At 36.1% G+C, this 13,388-nt stretch overlaps 2 protein-coding genes across 58 annotated transcripts in view; one reads left to right on the plus strand and one right to left on the minus strand.

The window, feature by feature from the left end:
• LOC147834227 (uncharacterized) overlaps positions 1 to 13,388 on the minus strand; it is a 193,889-nt gene that overhangs the window by 32,005 nt on the left and 148,496 nt on the right. For 2 of the 8 annotated variants that reach the window (XR_015506013.1, XM_087279488.1), the window contains exons 4-5: positions 7,851 to 7,906; positions 7,588 to 7,716 (exon numbers count right to left, since the gene is read on the minus strand). The exons of 4 other annotated variants lie outside the window; for them this stretch is intronic. Coding sequence is in view for 3 of the 4 variants with exons in the window: in XM_087279488.1 (XP_087135614.1) it covers positions 7,588 to 7,650 (63 nt within the window). In the remaining variant the exon portion in view is untranslated. Of the gene's footprint in view, positions 1 to 7,587; positions 7,717 to 7,850; positions 7,907 to 10,647; positions 10,788 to 12,232; positions 12,283 to 13,388 lie in introns of those variants that run through there. 2 more of the 8 variants (XM_087279486.1, XM_087279487.1) reach the window with 2 other exon arrangements.
• Positions 3,339 to 13,388, plus strand: part of pax2a (paired box 2a) — a 33,310-nt gene continuing 23,260 nt past the window's right edge. For 4 of the 50 annotated variants that reach the window (XM_087277375.1, XM_087277365.1, XM_087277398.1 and 1 more), the window contains exons 1-7: positions 3,339 to 3,900; positions 5,557 to 5,722; positions 5,974 to 5,994; positions 6,401 to 6,598; positions 10,708 to 10,793; positions 10,942 to 11,061; positions 11,914 to 11,958. In XM_087277375.1, the coding sequence (XP_087133501.1) occupies positions 3,858 to 3,900; positions 5,557 to 5,722; positions 5,974 to 5,994; positions 6,401 to 6,598; positions 10,708 to 10,793; positions 10,942 to 11,061; positions 11,914 to 11,958 (679 nt within the window). In that variant the 5' untranslated portion in view covers positions 3,339 to 3,857. 50 annotated transcript variants of the gene reach the window in all.

The raw sequence follows: 13,388 nt of genomic DNA on the forward strand, positions 1-13,388 counted from the left end.
AATCTCTGATGCTGTGGACAGAACTGAATTGATGGTCCATCTGTTCACTCTATAGACATCATGAATGGCTAATCTAAAACGCAGCTGATATCATGACTGTGGAGTAGTGAAAGCGGTTTTATTGTTTTTACAGCGGTCAACTATCTGGATATAATTTTGTTGCTTGGAAGTACTGTGTTTTACTACTAAATATACTATATAATTATTATCGTAAATATGAATAATTTGTTTGATTTAGATTTATTTAGGTAGGCTATATTGTGGGCAACACAGCATATTATGTGTATTATTATTTTTATTATTATTATTATCATTATTATCATTATTATTATTATTATTATTATTATTATTATTATTATTATTTTAGTCAAAAACTAGCAATATCTGTGAGAACCATCTGAACTTGACCAGAGATTGCTTACACTTTACACTTTGAACTTATTTCCCTAAGAAGAAAAACGCTGGCAATACTGAGAAAGTGGGAAAAACGAATTCTCAGTTATTTAATTTATTTTTGTGTATTTGTTATGACTGAGTAACTCTTTAAACCACCACCAAATACGCTATTTTAAAACTATCCGGTGACTGAAAATCGCAGTAAGCGTATCAGACTTCTTAAAATTCCATTATGGGTTATTTCAGCTGTAAAAGCCACTGATATACTTGCATTCAGCTATAGTACACCAGCGTGGACAGCAGGTCTAGTGAAGTGGAAAGTATCGATTGGTGACGTTGACAATATTACAGTAAATGAGCTAAAACATATGGGCTTTTTAAAAGTGGAAATAGAAATATTGGAAAGTGGAAAAGAAATGATTTTCTGCGTTCTCACTGGATGTTCGTATGAACTAACAAACTTATGTGACGTATAGCACAGGCTGTCAAAACAGATGTACAATACCACTGCACCTTTCATGCAGTATAGCATCTCTCTCTCTCTCTCTTGGTTGGTCTATCTCCCTCTGTTTGACACGTTCGATCACTCTCTCCCAATCGTTCTCTAAAAAATAAACCCTCCTGTTCATCAAGGGTTGATCTAAAGACAAGAATACAAAGTGTGAAAAGAGTTTAAAAACAAATTACAAGACATTTTATTTAAAATGACAAGCCTGCGTATTTTTCATTTATGTCAAAACTCTATAATCGCATATAAAAAGAAAAACACTCAAGTGCCACATTAACTATAATCTTATGTTGCAGCAAAAACAAAGCCTAAGTACCCGTTTTTTAGTATTCAATGGCCACTGTGATCAGTTGCAATTAGTTTTGCTATCATTTAACAGAGGAAGTAACTAATATAGTAAAGGGGAGTGCAGGCAAAAAGCTGGGGTCTTGCGGGGAAATAAAAGCAGCTTTAGGGGAAATGTGTAGTCGAGTGTGAAATTACAGCCCATGGTGTTACATATTGTACCAGAAGCTCCCTCCAAAAATACTAACAAAAAGAAGAATCGTCCCCAAATTTAGCCGGAAGGCATAACATAACATAGCCTCCTGTTCTTTTAGCCGAACCTATACAAGGGTCACAGTGCGAACACTTTATAAAAGCGTAAGAGACTGATTTAGTCAACTCCAGATTTTTTTTTATTTTAAATCAAAGGTTTTTTGTTTTAGATGCTGCTTAAATTCAGCTTTAATTCAACTTCGGCTTTAGTTTACTAAAAACAAAATCATAAAAATAGTGATGATAATAATTGCAGTGCATATAATACTTACAAATCAGTGCATGCTATTGCAATTCATCATTAACTGTTTAAATATTACTGTTAACTGTTTAAATATATTTTACAGGGAGGGAAATTAAGATTTTAATTTTACATTAATTTTTTTACAACTAATTTTTAGAATTTTGTAGAAGTGACAAAATGCAAACATGATTAACAGGATTTAAAAGCTGATTTAACTTATAGATTATTTTTCTTGAAATACTTAAAAAAAGAAATTATACATATAAATAATATTTATAAATGATAATTTATTATATATGAATATAATGTGATTTATAATAGGCTATATCCTTAGATGATAGATAGATAGATAGATAGATAGATAGATAGATAGATAGATAGATAGATAGATAGATAGATAGATAGATAGATAGATAGATAGATAGATAGATAGATAGATAGATAGATTAAAGTTCGAAAATGCGAAGCGTCAAGTGAAGAATATAGGTTCAGTCACTAATCAACTAGGCATAGCATAAACAAACTGACAAAACCAACAACCATCGATCTCAGTTCTCAATGTTTTTTTCTTAAAACCTACATCTGTGCTTAGTAAAAAATGAAAAAGTAAGAAAAAGCAAACAAAAATTGCACATTTCGAACACACATTAAGTTAATCTCGTCATCAACAATCAAGTATTTTGCTGGATATCCATCAAACTAACTTCAAGAATCTCCTACAGTCAAATAAAGCAAACTAAGCAGCGCCATCTACAGAAATACCTAAAATACAGCAGCCTAAACTGAATGTTTAAGGCAATCTTTTCACAATAACATCCGACAGGTCAGCAAACTACGTAGCACTGTTTTATAGTATCAAAAGCGGCGGTAATGCAATAAAGTCTCTATTGTCAGATAGTTGTCAAATGCTCAATCAAATCTTAAGCAAAAATTGAGATTAGACTATATATTTATATGTTTATTTCTACGCGCGTTTAATTACACTCTGTAGTAGGCTATTTTAACATTTTTGTATTTCCTAAAACAGCATATAACCTTTTCAGAAAAATAAATGACGAAGGCCAATAGACTGACAGTTTAATAATAACTATTTTACGCGTTATAATTAATTACAACCCATATTCGGAGGGAAATCAACATAAAAACATCCGACATCAATACCTATAAACGAAAAAAAAAACACACAGAATAAAAACAAACAATAATACGAAGACTAAATAATTTCTTGCATTTAACAAGCCTCGATTTGACAACGTTGTAGGCTACTACTAATTAACGACACAAAATGCATTTAGTTTTTACGTTTATGATTCAAACATGATTCATTTATGTAGTTTGACAACATACAGTTTAGAAATACCACGATGGCTGGCCGTTGGTGGTACCGCTTCCTTTCCACTTGTCTTTTAATTTCCTCGATTTTTTAACCCATCTCTCCTCATTTCCCTGTTTGCATCCCTCCCCTTCCGAAGTGTCAGATGAAGAGACCTCCTCATTTGGTGCTCCAGCTTTTTGCGTTGGCGAATCACAAAGTGTTGGAATCTATTGCCTTTGTCTGACATGTCATCCATCTCTATGCGAGGGGGGATCTGGGAAGGAGGGGGGCGGTGGACTGCAGCTTTTAGAAACAGACACACTGAGAAGAGGGGTTTCAGTCTCAGCCCAAAGCTTCTAACAGGCACATCCCATTCTTGAAGAGAGGGGGACTGAGAGACACTCGCCGTGTCCATGTTTTTTCCTGTCATTCCCGCACGAATCTGACTGTACCCCTCAGACTGTTCAGACCAGAAACGCTTCTCCACATCGAGGAATTTACACTGCAGTTTCACCAGAGGACACTGGAGCAGACGCAACCACTAATGCTTGCGGTCCCTTAAATATGTAGCTAACAAATTTTTACTCAACGACTGATTACGCTAACGTTCCTGCGTGAAAGATTTTTGAGAGACCAGTGCAGGACATGATCTGCACCTGACCAGCCTCGTGTCTTCGTTGAATGGACTGATCAGCACGAGATAAAGTTCGTCGCGCGTTGAACAACTTCTTCTGTACACTGGCATTGGAAGCACCGGGCTTTGAACGGATAGCGATCTTTATTAATTTCAATTATAGCTACATAATCAAGGCGAGACGGCGACCTCAGTCGATTATCTTTCCTTCCTTTGCTATCCCATGGATATTCACTGCAAAGCAGACCCCTTCTCGGCGATGCACCGTAAGTAAAATAACAGTTTTTTTTCTTCTTAACAAATCTGTAATTTAGCATAAATAAAATATATATATTGTTTAGCTTTTACGTTGAGCTGGCTTTGTAAAACCATAGGCTTACATGTGCGCGTTATTTTTTTCAAAGGTCTTACAAGAAATTTATTAATGATTGTTTTAATAATTTATTTACATAGTACGGTAAAATACGGAAAGTACTCAGCTTAAAAATACACGTGTCCGCTGGTTACATTTCACAGCAATTTAGCCGTTTATGAAAAAAGTAGTTGAGAAAGTCAATTATTATATACAGCGTAATATTAGTTTAATTTAATTTACAATTCTCAATTTTATGTAAAACATCAGTGATTCGCGCGCATTTCATGAGCAACAACATAAGTCATATTTTTAAACTATCATGTTTGGATAAATGACTACTGCCTACATGGGTAAAAATAGATTTAGCTACTGAAAAATAATACAATAAAAAATCTGAAATTGGCAAAAAGCATTACATTTGAGACCCGATGTCTCCAAATGCAATGTAAAAATATTTAAAATAACCTATATTAAAAAGCACTGCTTTAAAAATGTAAAGCGCAAAATGTACATGAAAATAAACTTGCATACAATTTAAAAACGAAAGAGAAAAAGGATTTCTGATAGGCATAATAATAATAGCAATAATAATTTAAATTCAGTTATTTATGCGATATTTGTTAAAAAGCACGTCATTGTAACAAGATGACGGAAGGCCTGGGTCTAATTTAAATAATTAATTCTTAATTATTTTGTAGTAGCCTACTCCATGGTTGTAATATGAGTTATCAAAGCTCTTTTTAATTATTTACAATAATTGTGCAAGGAAAATTAAACAGGTTGAAACATAATCTATGCGACATGTGTTTGGCTGCAATGGAATAGTAGAGGAAAATAGTACCTAACTGCAGCGGCTCTTATGACTAGAATAGCACATGACGTTTTACCAGTGTTTACAATCATGAGCGCGCTTAAAAAAGAAGGTTATGGAAAAAAAATACAGCATATTATTATTATTATTATTATTATTATTATTATTATTATTATTATTATTATTATTATTATCATCAGTATTATTTGTATTGTTAGTGTTATCAATATCATTATCACTATAACAACTGTAAAATATAACAATTCATATTTATGTATATTTATCAGTCACTATTGTGGTAACAAAATGTATCTATATAGACTACATAAAGCGCTTACTTTAACTACAAATTAAAAACAGTTTTTCAACGCGCTAAAGTAATAAAAAAACATTATTAACCGCCCATTAAGATTTCGATAATTGATTAACATGCGAACAAAAAGACTAAAAAAAGACAAAACATGGAGGTCAAGACTTTTTACGGGTTCATTTTTTATTTTGTTTCTTAATTAATACAGACATTAGAGCCTAACTATCTTATTGTTTATCCTCGTCCACACGTGCACACACAGGTAGTGTGTGTTTGTGCGTGCGCGCTCCCATGCGGAGAGTGTTAAAAGGGAAAAAGAAAGAGAGAGTGAGGGGAGAATGAGAAAATTAACGCTTGTGTGTGGTAGCCATGTTAACGGCACAGCATATCTTCTATATGTATGTAATGTTATGCTTTTTGTGTCTGTGTTGTTGTATCCCATATAGGGCACGGCGGTGTGAACCAGCTAGGAGGGGTGTTTGTGAATGGCAGACCCCTACCTGACGTGGTCAGGCAAAGAATCGTGGAGCTCGCACACCAAGGAGTCAGACCTTGTGACATTTCAAGACAACTACGGGTCAGCCATGGCTGTGTCAGCAAAATTCTCGGAAGGTAAGAAAAAGCACATATATTACAATTATTTCCGTTAATATACAATGCTAAAATATTATTGTTTAATGTAAATAAATCTTAAGCATGGTTGTGCTGTTATGTGTCGTAGTTTTTCTTTCTTTCTTTTTTAGTAATTTAGTAACAAAAAAGGTCTAATGTTAAGTTTACTGACCTTATTCATTGTGAAGGAGGAAGGATATGTTTTCTAGGAAACTGTTGTAGATTTTTGAATTTTTTGAAATATTTTTCAGCTATCAAAAGGATCTTATAAGGTATTCTGCACTTTAAATGTTCCTTAGAAATTATGAGATATGTGTTGGTGGCATGTATTAATCGTGGGGTGCATGGGACACACATCAGCCTCTGAGGAAACCGTTTGATAAATGGATGATTGCAATTTTTCAGATCGCAGCCAACAAATGTTAATGTTTCAAGACGCTAAATCTATTAAATATACGTAGTAAAATAGAAATGACACACATTTCCGTCAGTAGGATTTGGGAAAAAAATTGAAATAAAGTTGTGATTAAATGTATAGATTGTGTTATCATTTATGTCCCGTATATCACAATTTATAAATATGCCCAATGCCACAAGCTAACACAAAACCCGCCATTATAGCTTTCATGGCTTGGCAAAATTATTTTAAATAACGTATTATCGTTTATCTTTTCTCAGATATTATGAAACCGGCAGTATTAAACCTGGAGTTATTGGGGGGTCCAAACCAAAAGTGGCGACGCCCAAAGTTGTGGAAAAAATCGCAGAATACAAGCGGCAAAATCCTACAATGTTCGCCTGGGAGATCAGAGACCGACTCTTGGCCGAAGGCGTTTGTGACAACGACACAGTACCAAGTGTTTCATCTATAAACAGGTAAAATTCTTTTTTTTTTTCAAATTTTAAATTAATTAGAAAAACACTGTCAGTGATGCTATTTTCAAAATCCATTCTCTACTGACCTTAAACAGTTGCTGTTATTAAAACAACGAATCAAAACAGTGACGGCTAAATTATTACCAGTAAATCTAAAATCATTTAAGCACTTATATATTTAAAAAAAACTACTTATCCTTTCTAAATAACGGTGTGTATTTTATGGGTGATGTTTTTTTTCCGTTTTTAATTCTTGCTCTCGGGGTGGTCTCAAATGTGCAATTCAATCCCAAATCTGTCCACAGCCTGCAGAGGATCTATAGTTGAGGTCGCGAAAATCACATCTGTCTCGATGAAAACCAATCAATACTCTGTAACCAGACCCAATGGCACTGGGAAATACGCGACCAGACCTCACTGCCATGTTACCTTACGGAATCCCATCACAGTTGTCCTAAAGAAATATAGTACGCAAAAGGGGGGAAACGGGAGTTCATTTGTGTTGAAAAAAAGTTGTTTATTTAGAATATTTGATTTAATTATTGAAAAATTATAACATTTGAAAATTTTGTGACGATATTATTATTAACAATACAATAATAGTACTTTTGCCAATACTTCTACTAATAAAAATATTAATTATAATACATAGAAAATGGTTAACGATATAACTATTAATAATAAACAATAATAGTCAGCACAACAAGGCTTCTCAATAGCAATTTTAGTGAGCTGTTAAACTTACCAATCATTATTAAGTTCTTTAGTCCTTGTGTTATCGTAAATAATGCAAGGGAAATCACATGCAGTCCTTATATGCGTACTTACATTGAATCAGTTAACTGAAAATAAAGTCTTGACAATTAGTTACCATTCTCATTCTTATTTCTTATTAAAATACGAAGGCTAGCGAGACTATCCCAAGTGAGATGGAGTAGTGGTGGTGGGAGGGGGTGCTAGAGTGGAAGAACAAGGTGAAAAAGGCCTACCTGCAAGCAGGAGTAATGAACTTTGGTTAGGAGGCACTGTTCCATAGAGCTGGCCAGCAGCATTACATTTTAATGAGCTGAAGAGAGATCATGGGCCGACCCGCACAAGACATTTCCTTGAAAAAAAAACTGAGGAGAGAGAGGCTGAAAAAATTCATTTCATGCACTATGGCTGCTTAAAAAGGGCAATTTGAACAGGTCTCAACACATGTATGTGGTAAATTTTTAATCTGCATAATGACATGAAAGAAGAGCCAATAAACCTTAGTTTCTGATGATGTTCAAGTTGTCATCTTAGAGGAGGGCATTGTTAGGACATCTGTTTATTGGGAAATAATAACATATATATTACACATTATAAACACACACACACACACACACACACACACACACACACACACACACACACACACACACACACACACACACACACACACACACACACACACACACACACATGTATATATATATATATTTAATATAATTTAATTATTATAATTTAATATAATAATTTTTTATTTTTTTCCTGAATAAACTTTTCTTTTTTTCTTTTCTTTTTTTAAACCTGAGTTAATAATTTCAAAAACTGCCTGTATTGTTTAATAAAATTGGAGTTGCTAAAGTAAACAGTGAGGGCTTTGCTTTTAAGTGAACTTCGCTGTACTGCACCAGAAATCCATCCTTTAACGTTGAGACTTGCGGAAGTGCTCGACTACAAACAATTTGCAAACACAATATTTTAACATTTCCTGTTATTGCGGCAGAATAAGATTTGACACTGGCTGTGGTGGTCTAGTCAAACAAGCCTTGTGCCATTTCAAACAGGTGTCTGGAAGTATTCCCTCAGCAGTGAGCAGACTTCAGAGGCAGGACCCTCATGCACTGAGTGCTTAAGAGGTTGACCTCTGCTCTGTTGACATTAGAAGATGTCCCAGCTTTAAGCACATTTTCTCTGCATGAATTATTGAAGATTACACACTGTCTGGGGTGTTCTCTGTGTCCTCCTCACAGCATGAAGTCACTGGCACACAACCAGTTCTGAGCCCTTCTATCGCCTGAATCCTAAGCGTACTTTCAATAGCATTGATTCATATTTTAATGTTTCTACAGGGAATTTCTCAGCACCCTGGCAAGTCATTAATTCACACCTTCCAAATAGCTCATTCGATAGCGAGAACATGGATCCTACTACAGTAGCTAAATTTAAAAACAATCAAATTGTAATAATATATAATAACAACCCTTTAAACTGCCCCACCAAGAAGGAAAAAAATGGATTGCATTTTTAACTTTAATGCCACTAGTAAACAGGCTCAATGCATTTTTTTTTTACACATCGTATCCCAACACAGCCACTCTTTTAAATGATAGATATGTCGGTTTACGATAAAAATACAGTAATCAATATACTAAGAAAAACCAGTAAATATGATCTGTAAGACCAATTCATTTGAAAAAATCTTCAAAATAAAACATTTTTAAATACTAAATTATCTTAATTTTTTATTATGCCATCAAATGTACCAGATTCTCATTTAACATGTTTTCTTGTTTTTTTTTTTGTTTTACAATAAAACCAAAATCAAGTGTAGTAGTGCAACAGAATTGTGTTTGATTGATTTTCTTGTAAACAATGTGTAGTGTACACCATTCTTTAACAGTCATTATATAGAACAGTCAAAATATTGTCAACCATTTGGTAGAACATGCAGTTAAAGGGATAATACTGCTTTAAACAGTTTTTGTTTTATACATTAAAATGTGTTACTGATTTTTTTTCGGTGAGAATTCTACAGAAACCACCACTAAAAGTAGTATACACAATTTTGTATACCAACAATAAATCTTTCATATTTATCGTTTTATTTATTTGAATTCTTTATTTTATCACATTAAACAACTTCATTTAAAGAGCACAGTGCAACCATAAAAAATGTATTAACTGTAATTTTAAAATAAACTGTCTTCCTTTCATTTCTCACTTAAAGGGCAATAGGTTTTTAGACACTTAAAATACAAAGTAACACGCATGCAAATGTAATAAATATGCATATATATATATATATATATATATATATATATATATATATATATATATATATATATATATATATATATATATATATATATAAAACATTTATAAATATATATGTTTGTGTGTGTGTGTGTGTTAGTTACAGTTTGCCTAAATATATATAGCATTTTGTCAATTTACTGAATTAAGGACTGACTCTTTGCACACATAGAATAAGAATTTTATAAGTAATAATATTTACAGTTTTTACAAATGTGAAAATGTGTAGCCAACGAGTATAAATGTGTTCCTAGAATAAGGCGACAGCTTCTTTTCTCAAAAGCGTGTCCCAGATTAAAGACATCAGATGCTGCAGTGGGCTTTGGTGAAGCAATGAGACACTATTGCTTTCCTGTCACATATAATTTATAGCCCTCCATTTGCATCTGTTCTTCTCTGCCTCTAATTCGCAACTTTTTTTTATCCTCAAGTCCCAATCAATAGGGCCTCATCCACGCTGGCACCCCTGAATGTTTGTTCTAAAAAAAATGTTGGATCCGGGAAGTCAGTATCCACACTCTACAAGCAATTTTCACTTGCTTCAGTGAGGAGGAGGAGGAGGATAGAGGGAGAGATTGAGATAGATAAAGTAGAAGAGAGGGAGAGAGAGAAAGAGATTATTAAAGCTGAGGCCAGTTCGAGGCAGTGAAGCTCATCATTGAGGTGAATTGATGTGATTTCATGCTTTGTTTGCAAGATCATTCAGACCAAAGTGCAATGAAGACTTTCCCCCATATCACACCTTGGAGGTAGTGGGACTTTATCATATTTCTAAAGACGGGATCCCATTTGATTGAATCCACTCTCTCCACAGTAGCTCTCGCTCTGCCTCCATGATTGGCCCTAATACCCTAAGATTGGTTATTTTTGGCAGAAACAGCGCGTCTATGTAGGAAGGGCCCAAAACACACTAGACTTTTACACACACACACACACACACACACACACACACACACACACACAATGGGCGGCATGCAGAAGCTAACCGTTGCAAGCCAGCGAACCAGCTGCACCTTCAACTCATTGTGTTCTTTCCCATTTCGTAGGATAATTCGAACCAAAGTTCAGCAGCCTTTCCACCCATCCTCCGACGGCACAGGAACACCTCTTTCCACAGCGGGACACACTATAGGTGAGACACCATATATTATGCATATAAACATCAAGAATAAAAATCATAATGACATCAATTACGCCTGTGACCTAATGTTAATTCATTCTCTTTTAAGGTGATCTTGAGAGCACTCCATATACGTTAACCTATTCCTGTGCTCTTTCAGTGCCCAGCACAGCCTCCCCACCTGTGTCAAGCGCTTCCAATGACCCCGTGGGGTCCTACTCTATTAATGGCATCCTAGGAATCCCTCGCTCCAACGGCGAAAAGAGAAAACGTGATGATGGTAAGAGACTGGATTTCTCTCCATCGCTTTTATTCCCCTCTCACTCCTTTTCTAGGCCTCTCTACAGCCCCCTGTAATTTCCAATTTGTGTGGGGAGATGAAGATGGCATTTTGATAGCACTGGACAAAGCATTTTGTAAAAGAAAAAAGCGCTCTCAAGTGACTTGTTATGTAGTAAAGCAGATTGGACTATTTCATTCAGCCGCTTGATACTATGGTGTTTGCACGGCTGTAGCACATTTATTTGATGATACAGTAGCTCTGCGCAAACAAGAATATGCCTACATGCTATCATTTGGTCGAATCATGACAGCATAGCGCTTAGGTAGCGCGTCACGGTTGTATGCTTTGGTAAATAATACAGGTCAACGGAAACGAAGACCGAGAAATCAGCAAAGTAAATGCAAGAGATGCATAAGGAAATGTGCTCAGAACAGACTGGGAGAGCACTCAAATGACTCTATTTATGATTGGCTTAAAAACTATTTGAGACGTTTTAATCTCTCGCACTTGTCTGGTTGTGTATGTTTGCTTTTATGAGAACTGAAACAGCAGCAAAAACAGAAAGAAAAAAACAAAAGAAAAAAGGGAGCTGCCAACCTGCTCATGCCAACATTCTCTCTCCTTTTCTAAATGAGAGGGCACATACTGCCTAAGGCCTAATGGCTGATTGGCTGTTCATACAATCGCCTTTTGAATGCTAGTGAATAAACATCCATGTGGCAACGGGCCGAAAGAGAACACAGAAAGTGCTGTAGTCAAAGGGAGGGAGGTTGAAGTGGTTGGAAATGATCTCTTAAAACATTTATCAAAGCAGGGCTACTTGCTTCTTTTATGTTTCCATCTCTTTAGTTCTCTGGAGTGGCAACCACTTGGATGGGAGGAAAATAGGATATTGTAAGTTCCGTTAGCCCACCTTCTCTTTGCTTGCTCAATCACAAGCCACTCGAGTCTGATCAAGTGCTCTGTGAGGGTGTATATGAGTGTCTATGTGTGTGTGTATGTGTGTGTGCACATGTACGTCTAGCGTTGTGTGTCGAGGGGAGGGGGATGAGATGAAGCGCACTGACGCTTAATGATATCTTTATGGAGAGGGCTCTGGATCATATATAAACACTGCGAGAAAGCGACTGTGGCAAATCACATTTGCTCCAGCGTGGCATGCTCTTACCCAGACCGTCGTAGGGCTTTTCCTCTGTCACTGTCATAGACCGTTTGCTCCTAAAAACAGAGAAGGGACATAACATGAGCGAGAGGGGATTACCCAGCCGAATGCCAGCGCCGGTAGTTATTCCTAGTTTGATTAGAACTGACACGACGTGAAGAGTGGATCAAAGGCTTGAGTGTAATTGCATCATAAAACACTAGGCAGGCAAACACGAGTTTACTTGCGTGCGCAATATCAAATTTAATACCGCTTGGGTGAGGATTACCTTTCATTATAACAAGTAGAGTAAATATTCCGGTTGTTGCCACTGTGTTTCAGTGCTCTGACCTTATGTAGGTCTCTCAAGGTGTACTGAGACATTTGTAGGGCATATGTCACGCCGTGTCCCTGATGAAGAGCTCATGGCGGGCAATTTGATACAGTGCCAAATGTCTAAAAAGCTTTGCGTTATTTAAACGTAGCCCTTATTTCACACCGAGACATCAGGGAGGCAGAGCGACAGCCAGTGTATGGTTTCAATTTCATAGCAGCCCAGCAGCCTTGGGCTACCTGAGAGCCCTATTTGGCTGGGCACAGCCAATCTTCCCTTCATTAGACGATGACATAACAGAAATATGCTAATCCGATTGTAGGAAAAGCTGTGCAGATGCACTTTCAAACATTTCAACCAGGCAGTTCTGGGAAAAGAAATGAATTAGCGTTCATTCAGTGCTTGATTTAAGAGAGGCTCCCGTAGACTTTATATTCGATGATGCTAGTGCCCTTTAAAAAAAAAAGGTCCCCATTATAAGAGTGATATGGAGATAATGTAGTGTGACACGCGTTATGTACACCAGGTCTTTGCAAGAGGAGCTTCAGGGACACAGGTGTCATAAGAGTCATTAATCTGTCATTTTCATGTGTTACTGCAAATTAAAAGTAGCGTGTTGCTCGCCGGCTACGGGTGACGTTGGATGTGGACCGTCGGAGGAAGGGAGGGAGGGGAAGAGCCTCCCAAGATTAGTTCTTTGGTGGCAATAGCTCCCCGCAAGTTGAACATAGTGACATTTAAGAGAATTTGCAATTCTGCAGAGAAAAGCTATTAATTCACAAATTAGCACCCCCTTCCTCTATCGTGGATGTGCAAGCTATTGAGTAGACAAAAGAAATAGCCTAAAGG

Source organism: Danio rerio, chromosome 13 (assembly GCF_052040795.2).
Source record: "Danio rerio strain M-AB ecotype USA chromosome 13, GRCz13ab, whole genome shotgun sequence".
Lineage (NCBI taxonomy): Eukaryota > Metazoa > Chordata > Actinopteri > Cypriniformes > Danionidae > Danio > Danio rerio.